General features: G+C 43.0%; 4 protein-coding genes and 1 long non-coding RNA gene across 7 annotated transcripts in view; 4 read left to right on the top strand and 1 right to left on the bottom strand.

Moving 5' to 3' along the window:
* Positions 1 to 1,219: 1,219 nt before the first annotated feature.
* Positions 1,220 to 1,684, top strand: il17a/f2 (interleukin 17a/f2; the record flags this gene model as incomplete). Its single annotated transcript, XM_005726444.1, has 2 exons — positions 1,220 to 1,314; positions 1,422 to 1,684. Coding segments are annotated over 2 exons (330 nt in total), but the record flags the coding sequence as incomplete, so codon positions are not given.
* Positions 1,685 to 4,079: 2,395 nt separating this feature from the next.
* On the top strand, positions 4,080 to 10,913 carry LOC102211359 (membrane progestin receptor beta-like). 2 transcript variants are annotated; one of them, XM_013909111.1, is made up of 6 exons: positions 4,080 to 4,136; positions 7,206 to 7,555; positions 7,641 to 7,753; positions 7,887 to 8,043; positions 9,979 to 10,194; positions 10,353 to 10,913. In XM_013909111.1, exons 2-6 carry the CDS (start codon positions 7,271 to 7,273, stop codon positions 10,662 to 10,664), a joined length of 1,083 nt encoding a protein of 360 aa, XP_013764565.1. In that variant the 5' UTR covers positions 4,080 to 4,136; positions 7,206 to 7,270; the 3' UTR covers positions 10,665 to 10,913. The 2 variants fall into 2 exon arrangements, with proteins under 2 accessions (XP_013764565.1, XP_005726417.1); XM_005726360.1 differs by having other exon boundaries at positions 4,081 to 4,136; positions 7,254 to 7,555.
* A 1,330-nt stretch (positions 10,914 to 12,243) lies between these two features.
* Positions 12,244 to 20,397, top strand: LOC102210879 (uncharacterized). 2 transcript variants are annotated; one of them, XM_005726359.2, is made up of 6 exons: positions 12,244 to 13,704; positions 15,700 to 15,823; positions 15,978 to 16,038; positions 17,488 to 17,548; positions 19,093 to 19,167; positions 19,271 to 20,397. In XM_005726359.2, the coding sequence occupies exons 2-6, from the start codon at positions 15,705 to 15,707 to the stop codon at positions 19,552 to 19,554; spliced, it is 600 nt and encodes a 199-aa protein (XP_005726416.1). In that variant the 5' UTR covers positions 12,244 to 13,704; positions 15,700 to 15,704; the 3' UTR covers positions 19,555 to 20,397. The 2 variants fall into 2 exon arrangements, with proteins under 2 accessions (XP_005726416.1, XP_013764585.1); XM_013909131.1 differs by lacking the exon at positions 12,244 to 13,704 and having other exon boundaries at positions 13,711 to 15,823.
* LOC102211176 (uncharacterized) lies at positions 15,761 to 21,564 on the bottom strand. Its single transcript, XR_311549.2, has 4 exons — positions 21,497 to 21,564; positions 21,114 to 21,327; positions 18,741 to 18,807; positions 15,761 to 15,836 (listed from the first exon to the last, which is right to left on the bottom strand). It is a non-coding gene; the product is annotated as an uncharacterized LOC102211176 (long non-coding RNA).
* A 40-nt stretch (positions 21,565 to 21,604) lies between these two features.
* The window catches only part of znf395a (zinc finger protein 395a), an 18,792-nt gene continuing 18,283 nt past the window's right edge, over positions 21,605 to 22,113 (top strand). The window contains exon 1 of the mRNA XM_013909129.1: positions 21,605 to 21,755. Coding sequence (XP_013764583.1) covers positions 21,686 to 21,755 — 70 coding nt within the window. The 5' untranslated portion in view covers positions 21,605 to 21,685. The remainder of the gene's footprint in view (positions 21,756 to 22,113) is intronic.

Below are 22,113 nucleotides of genomic sequence, written 5' to 3'. Positions count from 1 at the left end.
GTTGCTTAAATTGTCATCATCTCACTAAAAAGTATAATAAAATAACCTTTAAGGGATGAAGTCCGGGGTGTCTTTAGATATTTTTATAGACTCTCAGCAGCGCACTCAGGTTAACAGATGCTGATGGAGGCTCGAAGCATGTCAGGTTTGGGATTTGATTTCCAGCTTTTTCTGAAGAATCCACAGAATCTCCTTTACAACAGTCCAACCGAGCATTTCCATCCAGCTTCAGGGTGACGCTCCTCTGGGCAACACCATGGATTAAATCCGGATAGACTTAATTAAAAAGAGCTTGTTTGTGTTGATATTACATCTATAATTGTTGTTCTCACATTTTCACTCTGGATTTGAACTTTGTTCTCTGTGTGAGTCTATCGGTCTGTCTCATCACTGCCGAGCAGTTTTGGTCCACTCTCGGTAACAGCGTTGCTTCAGTTCATCGAGGTTTGCACCATTCGTTCATGCACAGCTCTCTGGACTCTGCACCACTGCAGCAGCTTGATTCTTTTCTTTTTCAGCCATGCATCTTCATGGAGCTCTTGGGTTTGAGCTCAGGGTGAATTTGCTGGTATGTCTGCTCCTGGGGAGATTGTGGCATTGAGTGTGTTAACCCCTTAGCAGTCCTACAAATTTACAATTAGTCCCCTAAACCATCCAATGTACCGTGGGCGGTACGTCCGACTGCTAACAGGTTAACATATACACCTGTATATAGAAGTGGTCCCTCGGGTCATTAATCGGTTAATGAAGGGCATTTGATTGGCTGATACTTACCCTCCGCTTCACGTGGAAGCAGTGAGAGAGGACTGTCTTTTTCACACGAATGGACTTTGAGGAATAAACGCTCTAACAGTCTTTAAAAGGCAGAGTTTAAAACTGTGAAACAAATAATTCTAGTTTTAGTATTTTAAGCTTCTAGTACAGACTAAAAACCTACTGAGAAACTTGCACAGATGAGCTTCACTAAGAGTTTCTAAGAGGTTCGTACTCTTCATACTAGATTAAAAGTTGAAACCACTGAACGATGTTTCAAACAGGCTGAGGATGCTCAGAAAGCTCTGGAATACACATATGTATGCAGAAAAATGTAAAAATGGTTGAAATAGTTGCATTTAGTAAAACCCAAGATTGTAACTTGTTGGTAATCTTGTATATTCAGGTATGTTGCAGTGCATTGTGGGTCGCTCACTCCGAGGTTGAAACTGAATCTGCAGCTGAATGTGACACCATGCTGACGTTCTCCTCTGAGATCACCAGCTTGACTGAAGGAAACGGGGACATCCACAGCAGATCTCTGTCTCCGTGGAACTGGACGTGAGTAAACTCATGAATGAATTTGTGAATAAATGACTGAATGAGTAAAAACAGAAGCAACTCTGATAAATGTCTAATTTCACTTGTTGCTGTGTTTGTTGACTCAGGCCAAACACGGACAGAAACCGAATCCCCAGGACGCTCTGGGAGGCCGAGTGCAGTACCAGCTTTTGTTCCAGTCCCATCCCAGGACAGAAGGACCAACACAACCTGAACTCAGTCCCCGTCTACCAGGACATTCTGGTCCTGACCTCACACAATGGCCGGCGCTGCTACAAAGCATCGTTCCGCTCTGTGGCGGTCGGCTGCACCTGTGTTCGAGCCGAGACCGATCAGAAGTGAAGCCCAGGAAACAGAAATGTTTCGAAATAAAAGGAGCTAAAAAATAAGTTAATTGAAACCTGGTCATTTCATTCTTGCTGTTGTATTTATTTAAAAACTGCACAGTGCGTGTTAACATCAGATGTGCCAGATTTGAATCAGCTCTTCATTTTTATCTATAATCTCTGTGCAGGTAACATAAAAAACACACAAACAAATAAAAACTACGAGGAGTAAAAAATGATGACAAGTCTGGTTTGTTTGAGATCAGCTTTCATTGTATGTGCAGCGTCGATCTGAGAAGTGCCAAAATAGTTACTCCCCTTTACTGACCTCACATTTTACTCACATTTGGTTCGCCTATCAGGCTCCTCGCTGTCTACTCTAGCAGCAGCTCTAACACCATTCCCCCTAATAAATCAACTGAAAGTATTGGGGAAAGTCTATATAAAACTTTATACATAAAACTGCCATGTTTTTTAAATGATCGAAGCTTAAGAGATTGCCTTTATCGATTTTTTTCCCGGAAATGGCCTGATGTGCTTGGATTTGTGTAAATTAAATTTTAAATTGTTGTTGAAATTTTCAGTCATACTGTTACACCCGAGCCCAAAGTGAGTCAAAGTTAACTGAACTTGTTTACAGTGTCATTAGTTGTTTCATAACATCACACTGTCGAAAGAATACACACTCACGCTGGCTTTGGGAATTCCACAGCGTGTTCTTTAATACACGTTCCCTTCGTCAACCATATAAGCCTGGTTGAACGGCTGCAGCTTAACAAACAGAGTAGTGGCGCGTACGGATGACAACATTAACCCTCGACTTGGGTTGTCTTAAAGAGACACCACACCATTGTGACTGTTACAACACGGATGATCTGATATCGTCGTGTTGGTGTTGTTCCCAGATCATCATGAAAATGTTGTTCCAGGTTCAACATTGCATGTGACCAATCACATTGTTGTGACGTTATTCTTTTGCGCGCCAAGCCATACGTGCATTTATGAAATTCCAATGTTGCAAGGACAATATTAATTCTGCTTACCGTTTATTAAAGGGTTACGGTTACGGTTAGGGTTAGGGTCAGGGTCCGTTGATTGGCGGACAGAGGCGGTTTCTCGCAGCTTAAGTACAGTTTTTTGTTTTACGGCGTTTTTTTCCTGAAGTCGCAAAAGTATGACATCACAACATTCTGATTGGTCACTTGCAATGTTGATCCAGGAACAACATTTAGTATGATGATCTGGGAACAACACCAACACGAGGATATCAGATCGTGCGTTACAACACACTGTTCAATAATTAGTCAAATTAATGATTTTGAAGTCACTCTTGAACCTGAGTCAGTGCCTCTGTAAGACATAAGAATGTGTGATTTTGACCGTGTCATTGTGTGAAGACTACTGCATCATCTGCGTACATTGGAATATTAATATTTAGATACATGTTAATTTGAAGTGCAAAGAAAAGTAGTCCGAGCAAAGAGCCTTGTGGAATCCCTGCAGAGTGAATATATGCACATTGCTTTCTCTGTGATAGAGAAATCCACAGAACAGCTTCAGTTCAGATAAAACTCGGTGTTTGATTGTGTGAAATGCTGTTTTCAAGTCTGGGTTTGGATGATTACTCGTTTTTGTTCAAGCACAAAATAACATTTTAATGTATTTTGTACAATGAAAGACTGACTTCGTTTGACAGTAACATTACAGGAACAGTCTTGATCTCTGAATGATGGCGTGTGAATATAACCAAACAAATCAAACACGAAACAAATTAAACATGTAGTTGTGGACTTGCAGTTCTCTCACCATCCACCAGTGGGCGTAGCAGAACTGCTTTTCTCCTCTTTTTAAAACATAATTCTTCTACAAAGCTTGTTACCTTTTACAGTTTTGTTTTGGCCAACATTCTTAAATATTTTATCATCTTACATTTTTATTATTTTAGAAGAGAATAAAATAGAATAGAATAGTTTTCATTTAGAATTTCGAAATATAACTAAAATAACAAGAGAAAAACAAAACTTGAAGTTTACAATTTTGCTTTGTTTTGTCTCTTTATTTATTTTTTGTTGAATTAGTCTCCAAATTTACCATCATGTGCACTGGACGAATTAGAAAAGTTCCTAATCTTTCCTTTTATTAATCTGACGTATTTAGAGAATAAATGTGACGTTACTGTGTAGAGGATTTGGTGGTGTATTGGCATGCACGCTGCAGCGAAGTGTGCATTACTGCTGAGTCTCATGATGTCTGAAATCCTCTGCAGAGAAAAACTTGTTCAGACTGAAATCAGCTCTAATTAGCTGAAAACAAGAACACATTGTGGAGTGTGTGTGTGTGTGTGTGTGTGTGTGTGTGTGTGTGTGTGTGTGTGTGTGTGTGTGATTTGAACACTCTGACAGCAGGCCCAACGACCCGAACAGAAAACAATAGAAGTGAGTAGAAAATAAGTTGTGCAGCGTAGCAGCGAGCAGCTCACATCCAGGAGACGCTCAGGTAGGTTTGATTTCCTTCTTGTCCTTCAGATTCTGTGACCTCTGACCTTTGTACAGAGATGATTGAAGCTTAAGTGTTTCCAAAGAAAAAAGGCATTTGAAGCATCTTTAAGCTAAAGTTTGTTGAAGCTGAACAAGCTCCAATCAAAGCTGTTGGACTGCTTTTAACTCAATCTATTTGCCACCTATCTGTACATTTATTTCCCTCTCATGCACAGCGGGGTAAAATAAGTACTGAATACCTCACCAATTCTCAAAGTAAATAAATTTTTAAGCTGCTATTGATGTGAAACAATGCAGTACACAGATGCAAAGAATTCAAACTTTCTAATGGTGTATTAATTAGAAAAACATAGGGAAAAAGTATTGAACACGTTTACTGAAATGTATTTAATACTTCGTGCAAAAGCCTGTATTGGTGATGACAGCTTCAAAACAACTCCTGCACAGAGAAACTAGTCTCACGCATTGCTCAGGTGTGATTTTGGTCCATTGTTCCACACAAACAGTCTTCAAATCCTGAAGGTTCTGTCGACCCCGCTATGAACTTTAGATCGCTCCATAGGTTTTCATTTGGATTCAGGTCAGCTGATTGGCTGGTTCATTCTAGCAGGTTTATTTTCTTTCTCTGAAAGCAGCTGAGAGAATCCTTGGCTGTGGGATCATCGTCCTGCTGAAACGTCCACCCTCGTTTCATCTTCATCATCCTGGCAGATGGCAGCAGATTTTTATCCTGAATGTCTCTGTACATCTTTCCATTCATCCTTCCTTCATTTATATGAAGTACCGTATTTACTGCACTATAAGGCGCACTTAAAATCCTTCAATTTTCTCAAAAATCAACAGTGCACCTTATAATCCGGTGCACCTTATGTATGAACTGGTTGTGCTTATTGACCTCAAACTGATTTTATGTGCTACACGGCGCTCAAGAATCTGTCAAAAAATGATTTAGTGCGACTTTGGTAAGCTACGAAGCTGCAAAGCTTGATGGATTGTTGGAGCATTACGGTATCGTAGTCAGGAGCCTCGCGGAGTAATCGGGGTCCAAAACTCCATCCTCTTCAGGTACCAAAGTCAAACGAACACTGAGAGTTAAAAACGGTCTAAATTCTTTCTTCTTTAATAAAATGATCAGCGTTGCTGCTTTACCAGGTGTAACAATTAAGTTTAACATCCAGGCATCCATGAAAACAGGATTTATTAAATGTAACGGAGTTAGTTAGGAGTTAGCAGGAAGTTAGCTCGCTAGCTTCCACCTAAACTTGATGTAGCATGTTCTGACTGAGAGATTTCTGAAACAATTCAAACGTACAGCTCTGCTATCACTTCCAACATAAATGAAGACAGAAAACTAAACAGTAGTGACGTTTGTAGGGTTACTGAAGTTGGGCTAGCTGGTATATAATGATGTGCTACCTGATCGCTAGCGACACAGCTATGTTAGCATAACATAAACAGTGAAGCTGGAGGATGAACGCTAACACTTTTCCACCTGATAAAAATTAACGTGAGGGTTCCCGATGGTTAGGGACAAATGCCAAACTTCAGTCAGGAGAACAACTGAGATAATCCATCCACAATACGAGGTTAGTCATTAATATACTGCAACAATATGGGAATAGAGCAGCTGTGAGAGAATTCAACATTAATGAATCAATGTTACGGAAGTGGAGGAAGCAAGAAGAATGAGTTGAGTAAAGTTTGACTTAGTTTTGTTTGGATTAATGTGCTTTGTGCTCCAAAAAATATATTATGCTGAAAAACAGCCCTGTGCCACAATGTTTCCACTTCCAGACTTGACTGTTGGTGTTTTTGGGGTGATATGCTGTGCTTATTGTTCTCCAAACATGGTGTTTTCATGTATTTTGGCATCCAAAGAGTTCCATTTCGGTCTCATCTAATCAGACTATATTCTCCCTCTGTTTCACAGGCTTGTCTAAATGTTGTTCAGCAACCATTAAACGCTCTTCAACACGCTTTTTCTTTAGCAATGGACTCTTGCATGGTGAACGTCCATACAGGCCATGGTAGTTAAGTGCATAACTTGTTTTCTTTGAAACAACTGAACTTGTTGATTCCAGGTCTTTCTGTAGCTCTCCACAAGTGCCAAGTATCCAATGCCATCAGTATGTTTTACAAAAATACGGTTGTGAAAGTGCTGAGAGAGCTCACTGGTTTTATCCATCACAAGATGTTTACTTGTGTGACACCTAGGTGATGAGACACCATTTTTATAGGCCATCAGTTGGGACTGAACCAGCTGATATTAATTTGCAGTAATTACTGATTTTCTGAAGCTGATGCCATTTCCATGCCTTTTTGAACCTCCCTTTCTTCATGTGTTCAATATTTTTTCCCTGGGCGATCGTGGCTCAAGAGTTGGGAGTTCGCCTTGTAATCGGAAGGTTGCCGGTTCGAGCCCCGGCTTGGACAGTCTCGGTCGTTGTGTCCTTGGGCACTTCACCCGTTGCCTACTGGTGGTGCCAGTGCCCGGCAGCCTCGCCTCTGTCAGTGCGCCCCAGGGCGGCCTTGGCTACAATGTAGCTGCCATCACCAATGGGTGGATGACTGGATATGTAAAGCGCTTTGGGGTCCTTAGGGACTAGTAAAGCGCTATACAAATACAGACCATTTCCCTGTGCCATTTTGCATTATTACACATAAATTAGTTTATGGACATCTGTGGTTTGATTTATTTGTATGTGTGCATTGGATGGGTTGTTACCTACATCTGGTGTGAATTTCATGTTAACATCACCTTTAGAAATGTATTTATTTAGAAAATTAGAGTTTTAAAATAAATTACTTCAGAGCGTTTTACTGGTATATTCATGGTAGAAATTTGTTTGATAAAGTACAAATATTTGACATTTTAATAACAAATATCTCGGTTGAATTACAGTCATTTCCCAGCATTAAACTTTGATTTTACATTTTATAATCTGGAATTCCCAACAGATAAAAGCATAACAAGGATATAAGCTTTACAGCTAATACTCTCAGCTTTTTGGCTTCCAAATAAATTTATAATTTAATTTACTGAAGTGTGATTTTCATTTTCACGTAGGGGTAATCAAACAGAACAGAATCTTCCTATCATTTCCTCCTCATCCAGCTGGGTCATCTCCCATCATGCCTCAGGTGTCGTTTGCCCATCCCTCGCTCTGTCTTAACTTCCTCCCTCTGCTGCACCGTCTCCTCCCATCCAACCCCCCTACCGTCCGAGACGTGGATGTTCCCCCTCTGTTTCGGGAGCGCTTCATCCTGACGGGGTACCGTCCCACGGGCATGTCGTGGCGGTGTTACGCCCTCAGCCTGTTCCAGATCCACAATGAGACGCTGAATGTGTGGAGCCACCTGCTGGCTGCCGCCTTCGTGGTGCTCAGGTTCATGGTGTTCGCCATCATGCGAGGAGGGGTAGGATATTTACAGATGCTCTGATCTTCTGCTGCATGATGACATTCTGTTTGACTTCCTGTTGTCTGACCTTTGACCTATTAAGGGAATCCTGGGTTTCCGACTGCAGGGTCCTGAAGGTGAAGGTTTTTCTGTGGATGCCTCCTCTCTACCTCTGGTCCTCTATGTTCTTTCTGCAGTCACATACCTCAGCTGCAGGTGAGTGATTCATTCTTTAGTCACCAACGATAACAAAGTCTTCCTATATATTTGATTTGGGAATGATGTTTGAAGTTTAATGTAAACATTTTAAATATTGCAGCTTTAACTAACATCGTGTTACCTCCTGCAGTGCTGCCGCTCACCTGCTGCAGTCCCACTCAGAGCAGGCGCATTACTCACTATTCTTCCTGGACTATGTGGGTGTGGCCGTCTATCAGTATGGCTGTGCTCTGGCTCTCTGCCTGTACAGCTCCAACACTGCCTGGAGACAAAGCATGCTGGGACAGGTTTGTTCACAGATCTTGAACTATGGTAATATTTGATGGCTGATTGTTGGACGTCTGCAATGTTGGTTGATTTTTTGGACGGCCTGGTAGTTTTCTGGTAAGGTAGTGGAAATTTAGTCTTGGCTGACTGACTGGATGGAGGCAGGAGGTTGGACAGTTGGATGTTACATGTTGGATAGTCTGACAGTGTTATGTTTGGGTATTTTCACAGAATGATAGATGGCTAGATTCTGTGATGGCTGGGTGGTTACGTGAGTGTCTGTTGTTTTGATGTGTTTCTCCATGCTGGCTCTGGTTCTCCAGTATCTGCCCATGAGGGCAGAGGCTCATTTCCACATGCATCATCCAGCAGTGATCCATCAGTGGCAATCAGCAGGCTGGCATTTAAGACCAGCTCACCCTTTGTCTCATTGCCAGTCCGTCAGCTACGGCTGTAACTTGGCTCTTCCATCTCTTGTTATTTGCCTCGTTGAATTCTAACTGCTGTTTCCTTGTGTGTCCAGTTTGTTTTTGCCGTTCCTGGAACTAAACTCCGCTGCAGCTTTCTTTACTTGTCACTTTCTTCAACCGATAACAAGACAATTGGAAGATTTTTGCACAACTTTCGGAGCCAACTGGAAATTGCCCTTCACTGTGTTACACCCACAACCCTTCTACCTGGTCCTCACAACTTTCATGGACTGAATATACTTATAACTCACTTCTCTCTTCTGCTATAGGTCTCTTGCCTTTTGAAGCCTCTCTAGGGTACCAACCCCCTCTTTTTCTACAGATGGAGGCTGATCTTGCGGTGCCTTCAGTTTGCTCCAGTCCACTGTGCCCGTCTGCTAGTAACTGCTAGTCTATTGTCCCTTGAGTCTGCTTTCATGTCCACTTCCACATATCAGCCTTTCACCCCCTGACAGTTAGATGACTGTATTGTATATGGATAGTTGGATGGTTTGATAGTATAACCATTGGATGTTTGGATATTGTGATTGTTGGACAGTTGGATTGTTGCATTTTGGATAGATGGATTGTAGTAATACCTTAATGGTCTGAAGGCTGGATGTTTAGATATTGATATGGTTGTATTTTTAGGGAGCAGGCTGACTGGCTAGTTGGATACATGGACTGCAAGATGGTGTGATGGTCAAACAGTTAGACGAGTCGATACTAGGTAGTTGGATGTTGAATACTGGTATGTTTTTATGGTTGGAGAACTTGGTGGTTGGATAGTTTGGTAGTTAGAATTTTAATAGTGTGAAAGTTGCACAGTTCAGTGATTGGATGTTGGATGCCTGGATGGTTGGATACTTTAATAAATGGAGTCCTGGACGGTTTAATGGTTGGGAATTTGGTTCATTTGATTGTTGGATGTTGCATTATTGAATCACTGGATATTGTTATGGCTGTATATCCAGTGATGCAACTGGATATACCTCCCAACTGGAGCTAGGAGGTTGAATAGTTTGACTCATGGACTGTTAAATAGTGTGATGAGTGGACAGTTTAGTGACTGGGTGTTGGATGACTGGATGGTTTGTAAATGATATTGGTAAACAATTTGATAATTGGATATTGGATTGTTGGACGGGTATAGCTGTATGGTTGGAGATCTGGGTGGTTGGACAGTTTAATGATTGGATGTTGGACAGCTGAATACTGTGACTGTTGGATATTGGAAAGTGGGGTGATTAGATGACTGAATAGTGTGAATGTTGGACTGATGAACCCAGTGCAGGCTGGACAGGTTTGTTCACGGATGGACAATTTGGATGCTTTGTAGTTGGCTTATTTAATGGTTTGATGATTACTTTGTGGACAGTTGGATTTCTTATTGCAATGATAACTGGATGATCAGATGGAAGGGAAAACATGGTTAGAAAGGTTTGTGTTTGAGTCTTCCGTCCCATCGGTATGTTCAGATGTCCTGATCAGGTTTTTGGATTTCAGGTCTTCCTCCCAGCAGCTGCCCTCCTTGCGTGGCTCTCGTGCACCGCCTGCTGCTATGCAAAACTTCGTTTCCGCCGTCCATACCCCCTTCACAGGAAGCTCTGCCAGCTGATCCCAATGGGTGTGGCCTACCTAGTGGTCATCAGCCCTGTTGCCCACCGTCTTGCCACCCACAGCTGGACAGGCAGCCCTGCACTACCATTGCACTTCTTGCAGGTAGTGCCTTTTACTTGTTTCTTTAGTCATGGATTTATTAGACCTAACAGTTATATTTATTACTGGTTAGTAATTTTGGGTAAAAATATTGCACAAATTGTTCTTATTTGTATATTTTTCTGCTACTGTCAAAAAGCTTTCTGTCATTTTTCCACCAGGTGGTGCTGTTTATGCTATCCGCCTTCTTCTTCTCTTGCCCCGTTCCTGAGCGCTTCTCCCCCGGCCGCTTTGACATCGTCGGCCACGGACACCAGCTCTTCCACATCTTGCTGTCACTCTGCACACTGGCCCAGCAGGAAGCGCTGTTCCACGACTTCCTATGGCGGCGGCCGGCGATGGTCAGAGAGTTTGGAGAGGAGCGCCTCCTGCTGGCTTGCGCCTCCTTTCCCTGCCTGACGTTGTGTTGCGCCTTGACAGCCCTCGCCATGAGGAGGCAGGCTCATGCACAGCTGATGAAAGAGCAACGATAGAAGAGGAAAAAGTTTGTGTACAGGAAGTCTCTTCTTCTTCTGAGGGACTGACTCTGCAGTGGAAGCATTTCTTTACTTTTGTTGGTTTGGGTTGTTTGTTAGCATCAGATGATAGTGATGCAGACCATCATATTCCTGCACCGAACTTCTGGTTCTTCTGGTTTCTCTTTTTTACATTTTACTAAACAACGACTAAAATCAAGTGACCATTTAACATTATGGGACCAGTTTTTAATTTCTGTTTGCAATAAAGCAATATTGTCTATAGTTTGTACGTTTATCTGTTAGCTGAACACTGTTGCCTCACTGAGCTCCAGGTTGGGGCCTTGATTGAAAATAAATCTAAAACCTGTATTTAATAAGATAAGATAACCTTTATTAGTCCCACACGTGGGAAATTTGTTTTGTTACAGCAGAAAGTAATAATAATAATGGATTGCATTTATGTAGCGCTTTTCGGGACCCCTCAAAGCGCTTTACAAGTCCACTATTCATTCACACACTGGCGGAGGCAGCTACAGTAGTAGCCACAGCTGCCCTGGGGCAGACTGACAGAGGCGAGGCCATCACCAGTAGGCGGTAGGTGAAGTGTCTTGCCCAAGGACACAATGACCGAGACTGAGCCGGGGCTCGAACCGGCAACCTTCTGATTACAAGACGAACTCCCAAATCTTGAGCCACGATCGCCCTCCAAAGTAGACAGTGCAAAGTTATATAGCAAAAATTAGAAACACTGGAATAGAATAAGAATAAGATACTATATACAATAGATTAAAATAATAAGATAATAAAATACTAAGATAACCGTTGACTGTTCTTCCTTTAACAACAGTCTGTAAGCATTTGGGAACCAAGGGTTTACATTTCTGTAGTTTTGTTGTAGTTTTTGCCAAAGGATTTTCATTCTTGCTTGTTTTAGGACTTGAGCCACATGTTTTTAGTGGTTGATGGTCTGGAGAACTTTCAGTTTAGCAGGCAGATTTTTTTTCCTGCGTACCCGTGCAGTTTGTGTCGGCGTAAAGGACGGTGATAGGTTTGTAGCATAAACCTATTTGCTGGAACGTTAAGGACAATTTAATTACACAGCAAAGCAAGATACGAGTAGGCAAAGTTCTTCATGGTTCTCGTGCACGGGAGAGAACTGGACAAACGCTGTTCCTTCGCTTGACCCCAGGTGCTCTCATCCGCTCCCCCGTAACACTGCTCTTTTATTGAGGTTACATGAATATACATAGGTTCATTAACATATGACTTCTACATACACACAAAGAGTACCTTGCCTGTGCGTTGTGTAAGTGTGTGTGTGTGTGGTCAGAGTGTGACCCCATAAATGACTTCCCTAACCCTGCTGGTTTGGAAGTCCAACAGTTCATCTAAACAAAAGGCACTTAGCCTAAAACAGATATAGACACGTTTATCCTTCCATAAAACAATAAGAGCAGGTATGCCCTCTCCCACGCTCCCAGGATGCGGGTGTGAATGCCAGAACACTCTGGAATGCGCACAAAGCCTTTGCAGACTATTAAGGATCACACATCCTATCACTACACAATCGATTATGCACCTCTAAGCATATATAGTTAAAAATTTCTAAGCATAAATGACAATAAACAATACAAATCTAACAGACGGTTTCTGTAGTACCTCTAAAATTTACAGCCTGTCGATTTGTATGAACAATCATTGAACAACCTACAACCAACTTGTAGGTTGGTTTTTAATATATCTGTTATTAAAAACCAACCTACCAACACCCCATATTTTACTAAAGCTGATTCTCCCTTTATATATCAAAATGAAATTTTAGCTGACATTTTACAGTAACTACAGGGTTTCTATGGACTTTAACACCACAATGCACGTATGACAACATCCAGACAGGAAGCTGAATGCAGACTGCGATAGAGAAAAAATAATGTGAATTCACTTTATGTGTCCTTTAACAGCAAGGCTGCTGTTATCTGCCTCTCACAGTCCTCAAAGGGCCTCACTCTGCCAGTCAAGCAGAAAGTGTCAGTTGCACAGTTCGGGTGGAGCTGCTCTTGGTGCTCCAGTTTCAGTTTGATCTCGGCTTTATGGAGCTTATCAGTCGCAGCTGCCTGTGGTTAGAAAGACGCCATAAAATGTAAAACACACCCCCCGTTCAGCTATCAGGAGAGAATATCATTCTCGGTTTGAACACTAAAATTATGAAACAAAGCCACTTCTGAAAGCATTTGTGGCTGTATTATTGACAGCACAGAGTAAATGTTCAACACAGTGATTATAACAGATGTGTGAGGAACCACATGGACAGGTGAGGAACATCCTGTTCACATACACTTGTACCGTAGAGCAGGTCAAAGTTCATCAGTAAATCAGCAGTGAAACAGCAAATATGCAGAGGGTGTTAAAAATAAAAAAGCAGAGATATGAAAACATTAAAGCAGAAAAAGAGGCAGCAAGTGAGCTGCTAGCCTGTAGCTCTGTGAAAATAGAGGTTTCAAACAGGTTGATTTGCTTTACAGCAAATCTTTAACAAGACAGTCTGTGATGCCACGTTCCAGTTTTAGTCACTCACAGTGATTTCTGATGGGTCTAAAATGTGTTAGAGCCTCATTATTAATGTGGACTAATGTTTTTGACATAAATCCCCAGTACTGTCAGCACTCTGCCTAAAATTAATATACACACAGTAGGTTTAGTGCCCATTAAACTATGATCATGCTGAAGCCTCTGTTGGATATTAGAGGAACTGCAGTCTTTCTGCACATTTCTGAATAATTACCGATTTTTGTTAGCATTAATAATCACACATTTTTAGATTTAAGCAAAGACTGCAACATTTTGAATATGTGCACTTGCAGTCTTTGTGCTTAGCTAAGCTAAGCAGGTCTCGGTTCCTGTGGGGGAATCCGGAGTCCTGTGCAGTGTTTGTGCAGTGTGTCTTTAAGCAGCTCTCACAGCAGAGTGTTTGTTCAGTCTGTCAATGAGTAAACGTGCAGCAGGAACAAACCCTCATAGCACCACTGAACCTGAACACACAGCTGTCTGCGCACAGGTACGTCCACACTGCTTCTTAAACTTTAGCGCTCATACATTAAGAAAGTAAACTGAACTGTTGGAACACTCAGAGCTGCACTCGTACTCTGGAGCTGCCTGCAGTTACTGAACTGACATGAATGTAGATGAGAAAGTTGATGTGTTTTAATTCACAGACATACATTCATAATGTCAGTTGTAAAGGAAATTAATGTGCAAACACTAATTATCCTAATATTAATGTGTCAAGAGATATCATAAAGTAACTATTTTACCAAGTTTCACATCTGAGGTTCTGTTATCTGTTACTTTTCTGAGCTGTCTTATGTGATAGCAGCAGCATCAGTGTGTTCTTGATTTTCACGTTTGACGTGAAAAATATTCTCATAGTAGCACTTTTAAGACCAGGAAACAGGTTAAAAGACAGACTGGCATCGTTTGGTATTCACACCAGAAAACCAGAGACAGATGATGAGGCAGCGGGCCCCCAGCTGCAGACCCCACCCTGTTCTATGAGGAACAGGCTGAAACAAAGGGCTGTAATTTGGGGTTTGTGTCTGTGAGGAGGCCAACTGTTGTGACTTCATTGTCTTTTATCAATACAATGTTGCTGTTTTGCACTTTGTCAGAACTATTTAGGGTCTCTTTATGGACTCTTAATGTCTCTTTTACTTGTTTTACGCCTCTTCGTGGCTTTTTTTTCTTTTTTGACTTGTTTGGCATTTTTCTGGGACCTCACCGTGCTCGTGCATACAAAGATGGAGCGGGTGGAGCGACAGCACCACCTCCTCGTACAGAACAGAGGAGGCTTCGCTGGAAGGCAAAGGGGCTTGCAAATGTGCAGAAACTGTGGCCCGGCAGGATAAAGCAGCTTAAATTGCTCACCCATCAGGATGTGGACAAGGGTGTTGCCTGAGCCATCAGGTGATGTGGGCTGACCTTGAGATCAGGTGACCTGCTGGGACTGCGGCTCGCTTTTGTGGACACTATAGGCTCGCTTTCTTTGCAAAAACAAAAAGAAAATAAACAGAAAGGCAGTCGTCTCCTTCATACGTGGAACTCCGTCTCCAAACAACTGAGAAAAGAGAAGAAATCTTAAAAAGAGCAGCCCCGCCCAAACCTTTCACCACAGCTCTGATCATCATCGCACATGGTGATGATGTTTCCTGTTTTCATTCATTTATTCTAATCTCTTCATGGTTCGCCTGCTCTGTGGCCTTACTTCACTTTAAGTTCAGTCTCAAGTTCGATGGACTACGATGTGTCTGCGTATTTGAGTCGCAGCTCTGGAGACAGGCATTGGAGACAACAGGAAGTTCCCCCTGCGCAGAATAAAAAACAGCCCCAGCTGCTGAAACATTTAACGGATGTTTTGTCACTGCAACATTTAACAGAAGAGATGTGGCGTGATAATCAGTGAGGTGGATACGTGTTAGCTTGGCTGTTTGCGCCTCGTTTCCTTTATTACAGTGAAATAACTGCGCTAAATGCAGTTTTTTCTAATCTGAACATGGCGTTCTCGCACCGCGACCCACCTCCGGCATCTGCTTCACTGTTTGTGTAACAGGAGTTGGTCAGGATGATTCAATCGCCGCTGAGCTGAAAGAGCGAGTACACACCCGACGACGGACCGGCCTTTAAAGCACACACAGGGTCACGTTTGATCCACGAGTGTGTTGCTTTGTGCGTTCATGACTCAGGGCTTCAGCACACAATGATATCAGTAAATTTGAGCTCATATTTGCTCAGTTATGTTTGAAGAGTGCATTTAAAGCATTCCTTTGATATGAAAACAGATCAGGTGGAATTTATGTTTCAGAATAGGTCAGAATAAAGTTTCTGACCTTTGACCTCTGCTGATTGTTAGACCTGTTAATGATCAGAGAAACTGAGGATAATTTACATCTGATGCTAATTAAAGTTCTTTACAAAACACTAAAATGCAAAGTGAGTTTCTTGGAGGTCATAAAGTCTCCAGGTCGTCCTCACTCATCTGCGTTTTCTCTCCTCTCAGGGATCATGGCAACCGGACCAGACGCCATCGAGCTGTGGCTCCTGCCATCAGGAGTGGTTAGCTTCTTCATCCTCCTCCTCCTCCTCTCCATCTTCCTCACGGGTCTCTGCAGCGACTGCGGCAGGTCAGCAGTCTTTCTACATCACAGAATGATGAAATGAATGAAAATGAAAAGTTTAACGTGATTATCAGAGTCAATCTTAAACAATCCAGTAACATCTGAAATGATCAGTGAATCATTAAAACCTGATCTGACGCTGTTGTTTGTTGTTTTTCAGACATTCGTTTGAGCTTCAGGATCTGGAGGTGAACAGAACCCCGTCAACGCTCATCAGCGTGGTAAGAGACGAGTTTAACGACCTAAAACCTCTGATGGGACGGGGCGTGGCTTAACTTGTAGTCTAAGGAGCTTGAGAAAGGAAAGCTTCTGGACTTCTTTAAGTTGCTTGAAGACGTTTCACATCTCATCCGAGAAGCTTCTTCAGTTCTAGGGTCAAATGGTGGAGAGTCCCAGGCTACGTCCACACTGGCCCGGATAGATTTGAAAACGGTGTTTTTGTCTGAAAACGCTCCGCGTCCACACTAGCGTTTTCAGTCATTTTCACAGAGTTGTGCGTCCACATTGAAACAGCCGAAAACACTTACGTTCTAGTCCTGTGCATTTGTGAAACGCAAGAAGATTCGACCTGCCTCATTTCTGTCTGCCGCTTATTTACTTTCCGGCTCTTTGAAACGTTGTGGCAAAATGTCGAGGAAAAGCAGCGAGTTTTTAAAATGGACTAACAATGAGGTGGAGTTGTTGCTGCGAGTAACACAAAAGTACAAAGTTGCAAAAGCGAGAGAGAATTAAAGAATTTGAAGAAAAGCTCTCTGGAGGATGTGCAGACTGATATTAATCTTTAATAGGGCCGTCAAACAAAACAACTGCTGCATAATGCCCTCCGCTATCTTAGTTTAATTGGTCACATGACTGCATCATATGACTAACATGCGTCATCGTTTTAGAAAGTCTCTGTTTTCGCCGTCCACACTGCCAAGCCCAAGCACCATTTTGAATTTTATGCGTTTTTGAGAGCGTTTTGAAAACGCTGTATTTGCCGAAACAGAGAGAAAACGATGCATTTTTAAACTAATATGCATTAGTGTGGACGTAGCCCCAGATTTAAGCCCTGTGGGAGTGTCCACCCCAGGAGGGACAATGGACCCCCTAATGGTCCTCTACCTAATCACACGAGCCATTGTGAAACCTGGCCCCACCCTATCATGTGATTTCCTGAGGTCAGATGGCCCAGGATGTGAGTGGGCGTTCAGGCGTCTGGGAAGCATCTCAAAACTGGATTATAGATGGCAGAGAGTTGGTGTCGTAAGCCCCGCCCTCTTTTCAAAGATGGCCATTCACAGTGGACATAGATGCTTCTTTCACTCCTCTTTCAAACCATCTGTCTTCTCTGTCCAAAATGTGAACATTGGCATCCTCGAACGGTTGACCTTTGACCTTTGGATGCAGATGGACAGCCGAGTCTTGTCCCGTGGAGGTGGCTCTTCTAGGTAGGGGATCATTAGGGGGTCTTTTGTCCCTCTTGGGGGGGGACACTCCCACAGGGTTTAAATCTGGGACTCTCCAATATTTGACCTTAGAACTGAAGAAGCTTCTCGGATGAGAGATGAAACGTCTTCAAGCAACTTAAAGAAGTCCAGACGCTTTTCTTTGCAAGCTCCTTGGACTACGATGACCTGGATGACTGAGAACCTTCACAGACATCGTTAACCTGTCGTGTTGATTGACAGGTGAAGCTGGAGGAAGTGAGAGAAAACCCAACGATCAACGAGATCCAGAACGACGAGAAACGTGAGCAGACTTTTCAGCTATACTAAATGAAGTTTTAATGAAGTAGTTTCATCACATTTTCAGGTTCGTGCGACAGAGTTTACTTCAGTTTTATATAAGCAGCACCAAACTGCATGTGGAATGAAGTCAGGGTGGAGGAAGAGCTCACAACACCTCCAGAAAATAAAAGTCTTTGCAGAAAAATGTCATTTACGCGTGAGTGCACAGAGGTAGACGAGTAATGGCTCTGAACCTGAAGATCGGAGGTGAAATGAATACCTCCTGTGCTGGAAACGATGACCACCAAGGAAAATAAGTCAGAATTTACTGCGCTAACAGCTACTGACCGTCAGCGAGAGCCGATTCAGCTCCACAAAGATATCACATCTTTGTGGAGCTGACATGTCAGTTAACCCTGTTAGGGACCCTCCCTGGAGGAGCCACCTGGGGGCGCCACAGACTGAGCAAGGTCCCATCAAACACCAGGCAGACAGCAGACTTTAACTAAAGACATTTAAATTATACGATTCATGAGGTCAAATGAATGATGAGGCTGGGAAGACTGTTTTATAGTTTCAGAAAAAAAATATGAATGACTTCCTGTGTGCATTCCCACCTTTAACATAACTTTATTCTTCCAAAGGAAAAACAAAGAATCACAAAAAAGAAGCTTTCGACCTCGAGCTGAAGGATCTTTTAAATTTATTCTGCATTCTGCATTTAAAGGAGAGGCACGTTTCATCTGTAGTCTCATTTTTCGTGCGCAGAAGCAGGAAGGACGAGATGCTCCGTGATTATCAGTGGAGCTGATTTAACGTGAGGTCTGCAGAAATCATTTCATCAGTGTCCAAATGTAGGAGGAAACAGGAAGTATGACGTTGCACTGATCCCCTGGTGGCGTGGCAAATTTCAACGTGTCGCCATGAAGCACCAAGCTGCTGTAGATCAAATTGTCCAATCAGGGTTGAGCAGCAGCCAGCTGCAGACCCTAATTCGCTGGAGGTTTCTTCCTGTTAAAAGGGAGTTTTTCCTTCCCACCGTCACCAAGTGCTTGCTTAAAGGGGCTCATCTGATAGTTGTAATATTGTTGGGTCTTTACATTGCAATATAAAACACTTTGAGGCAAGTGTTGTTGGGGCTAAATAAACAACAGCGACTTGAATTTAATCAATGTGCTTTTTAAAATAAATAAATAAAAAGATGATGTCCTCACCTCTCGCTGTCTCTCCGGCTCCCGATGTCCCGACTCTAAAGTCCCGACAGCTCCATCGTACCTGAAACTAAAGAATAAAACAGATGACATGAATAAATATAAGTAAATAAGAAATATTCCACATGTGCACAAATGAGGCTCATTAACAGGTTCAGTAAGAATATTTAATGGAGTTTTCGTGTAGAACAAGATGCTTTTAGTTTGCTCTCATGCTCGATTTTCTGGCTTCAGGCTGAATCGCTTTCATGAACTCGTGATATTATTTTTTAATGAGAACACTTAAAAATTAAGAAACTCGGTGAAGAAACTCAGATTGCTGAATGTCCCATGATGCCTGTGTTTGTGTGTTCAGGGTCACGTCCTGAAGAGGAAGTCTCAGTGCAGTTCACTCCCTGGAGGAGCCACCTGGGGGCGCCACAGAGCCAAGGTTTTATTCTCTGAAGGGAGAGAACGAAGAAACCACAGAAACTACTTTTATTGATCATCGTGATCTGATCATTAGTTCCTAACTGTCGTCTGTCTGTTCACAGATCAAAACGCTGAGCACATCTACCACGCCATCGGAGGACACGGCACCAATCACGACATATCATCACCAGCAATGCCGGCCAATCACAAGCCAGCCAGAGCACATGACGCCGCTCTGGGGGATTTTAGCAACTATGACGGGGATTCAGTTTATGCTCAAGTCAGCAAGAAGCTGAGCTCCAGTGTTTCACCTCCACCTGTCCATACACCTGCGGAGATACCGGTACAGGAGGAGGAGGAACGTTCACCTCCGCTGCCCGAGAGGACGGCAGAGATGGAGGGATGATGGATGAAGGACGAGAGACGGTGTGAAGAGACAGAGAACGAAGGACGCCAGGTCCTCCCGCACGCATCATTAACGCCAAAACCTGAAAACTACATCTGCCAATCAGAGTGCTGGAACCCTAACACTCATGACATCACAGCGTCAACATCTCAGCTTCAGCGTCTTGATGTGAGGTTGAATTTCTAATGAAAAGGAGACACGTGTCACACGTGGAGTGACATCAGTGACTCGCTGAATCTGAACACAAGTTCAGAGAAAAAAACACGGAGGACGATTCAGGAGCAGCAAAGACGGAGGGAAGTTTCTCTTCCAAGGAGGGAAAAATATTGTTCATCTTTATTGTAGTTCAGCAGAGTTTTCAAGCATTTTTTTTATTTTTTCAGAATCAGAAATACTTTATTAATCCCGAAGGAAATGTCCTGATTTTTATGTCCCAATGAGCCTTAAAATTAAAGACAATTTAGATAACTGGCCAAAAAAGTGCCAGAGGCTGTTTCAGAGTAGATGCTAAGTGGCGAGAGTTGTTTCTAGAAGGACTTTGGGGCAGATTCCACTACAAATATATATTTATGTATTTAATTCAAATTCAAATTTTTATTTGTCACGTACACAGTCATACAATTTATAATATACAAACAGTGTGACGGCCTGCAAGCAAACTGCAAAGAAAGCAAAAACACGTCTACATGAAAGGAAAGATGATGAAGGACGGAAACCTTAAATAAAGTTATAGAAAACAATTTTTGAAAGTCTTATGAATGAATTGTTGTTGAGTTGTTTTCAAAGTAGATCCATAAGGTGAAACCTTTACCTACACTAGGGTAGCGCCATTATCATTTTGCCCTTTTTGAGACAGAATTGATCATTTCTATGATCGTGGGGCGATCGTGGCTCAAGAGTTGGGAGTTCGCCTTGTAATCGGAAGGTTGCCAGTTCGAGCCCCGGCTTGGACAGTCTCGGTCGTTGTGTCCTTGGGCAAGACACTTCACCTGTTGCCTACTGGTGGTGGTCAGAGGGCCCGGTGGCGCCAGTGTCCGGCAGCCTCGCCTCTGTCAGTGCGCCCCAGGGTGGCTGTGGCTACAATGTAGCTGCCATCACCAGTGTGTGAATGTGTGTGTGAATGGGTGGATGACTGGATATGTAAAGTGCTTTGGGGTCCTTAGGGACTATAAAAGCGCTATATAAATACAGGCCATTTACCATTTATCTATAAGAAGTCGTGACATTATCAGCAAAATGCATCGACAGGCAGTGTGAGAGCATCGCCAGGACACAGATGCTAATTAGTCCCAAAGAATTTCACCCAAACTGGAGCTCCGCCTTCTTGGACAGTCTGTTATTACAGTGACCTCACAGTAGACATATAATTGGTCACATGATGTCATTACAAATGCCCCAACAGCACAAACATGGTCCAGAGGTCCAGTTTAGGGTCAGGTGAAGCCTGGCTAGCAGCTACGGCCACCTGTGTCACCATCCACCTATCAGTCAAAGAGGCCACGCCCCTAATAATGCAAACTAAGCATTAATAAACTTTAAACAGCTGTGATGAGGCAAACCTGTAATTTGTGGCTGTGGCCGTCTAAGTCCACTGACAGGAAGTGTTCTCAGAGAGAGCCCGTCCTCCTCCAACCAGGCCAAACCTTCATGGGGTCTTCGTTTGCGCCACCACTCCCACTGAGCAGCGTTTGAGTGATCTTGCTGGAGTGTAACAGCTCTCAATTGTCTCAGTGAGGGAATAAACTGCAGCATGGCGGTGGGTCACATGACTTGCTGTTTGAGACACAGGAAAGGAACCAGAGTAGATCAGTTTACACGTCACATTTTGCTGCTTCCGTTTATTAAATCTTCCCTCAAAGCCGACATGTTTATGTTGGATTTCACTGCCTCGTGTCCAACATCGTGACATCGGTGTGAAACACTGAAGCTGAGCTTCTCTCACCATGTGCTGTTTGTATATTCCTGTAATCAAACTGTGGCCCCATCCTCGTGGTGACAGGAGGTGATTTCTTCTGAGCTTTATCATCTGACTGTAAGTGAAGTTACAGCATTTAGAAAGTCACGCTGAGTCACAGCGAAACCAGGAGAGGATGCAGTGGCGTCCAAATGACAGCTGAGGCTTTGTTTGGACATGTCTTCGCTTCTGAGACGCTTCTGCTCTGTGATGACGATCTGTCCGGTCCTCGTAAAGACACAATCAGGTCTGAGACTTCACACAAACACAAACACAAAGCTTCTGTGGAAGAACAGGGAACTTTATCAGGAAGTTTTAAATGAAAGAGGAAGTGAGGACAGTTTTGTAAGGAGGGAGGGAATTTCTGAAGCTTTGGGACATTTTTGTAAGGTGGAGATGCCCTGCAGAGCTTTTGTAGGACTTGTCTGACAGAGTTGCACAGATGTCCCACAATTATCACAGATGACACATCACCCTCAGCTTAAGCTGACGACTCCTATGGCAAAGCCTGTAGCTGTGTGATGTAAGACGGCTGCGCCTCAGTCAGGGAGAGAACTTTAAAGGTTTGAGGTCCAGATCCAGGTTCAGGGATCTGTGAGAGTGCC

Source organism: Pundamilia nyererei, unplaced genomic scaffold (assembly GCF_000239375.1).
Source record: "Pundamilia nyererei isolate P.nyererei 1_Seehausen unplaced genomic scaffold, PunNye1.0 scaffold00019, whole genome shotgun sequence".
In the NCBI taxonomy this organism is placed as follows: Eukaryota; Metazoa; Chordata; class Actinopteri; order Cichliformes; family Cichlidae; genus Pundamilia; species Pundamilia nyererei.
The sequence above is the reverse complement of the archived record's forward strand: the minus strand, read 5'-3'. Positions and strand labels throughout refer to the sequence as shown.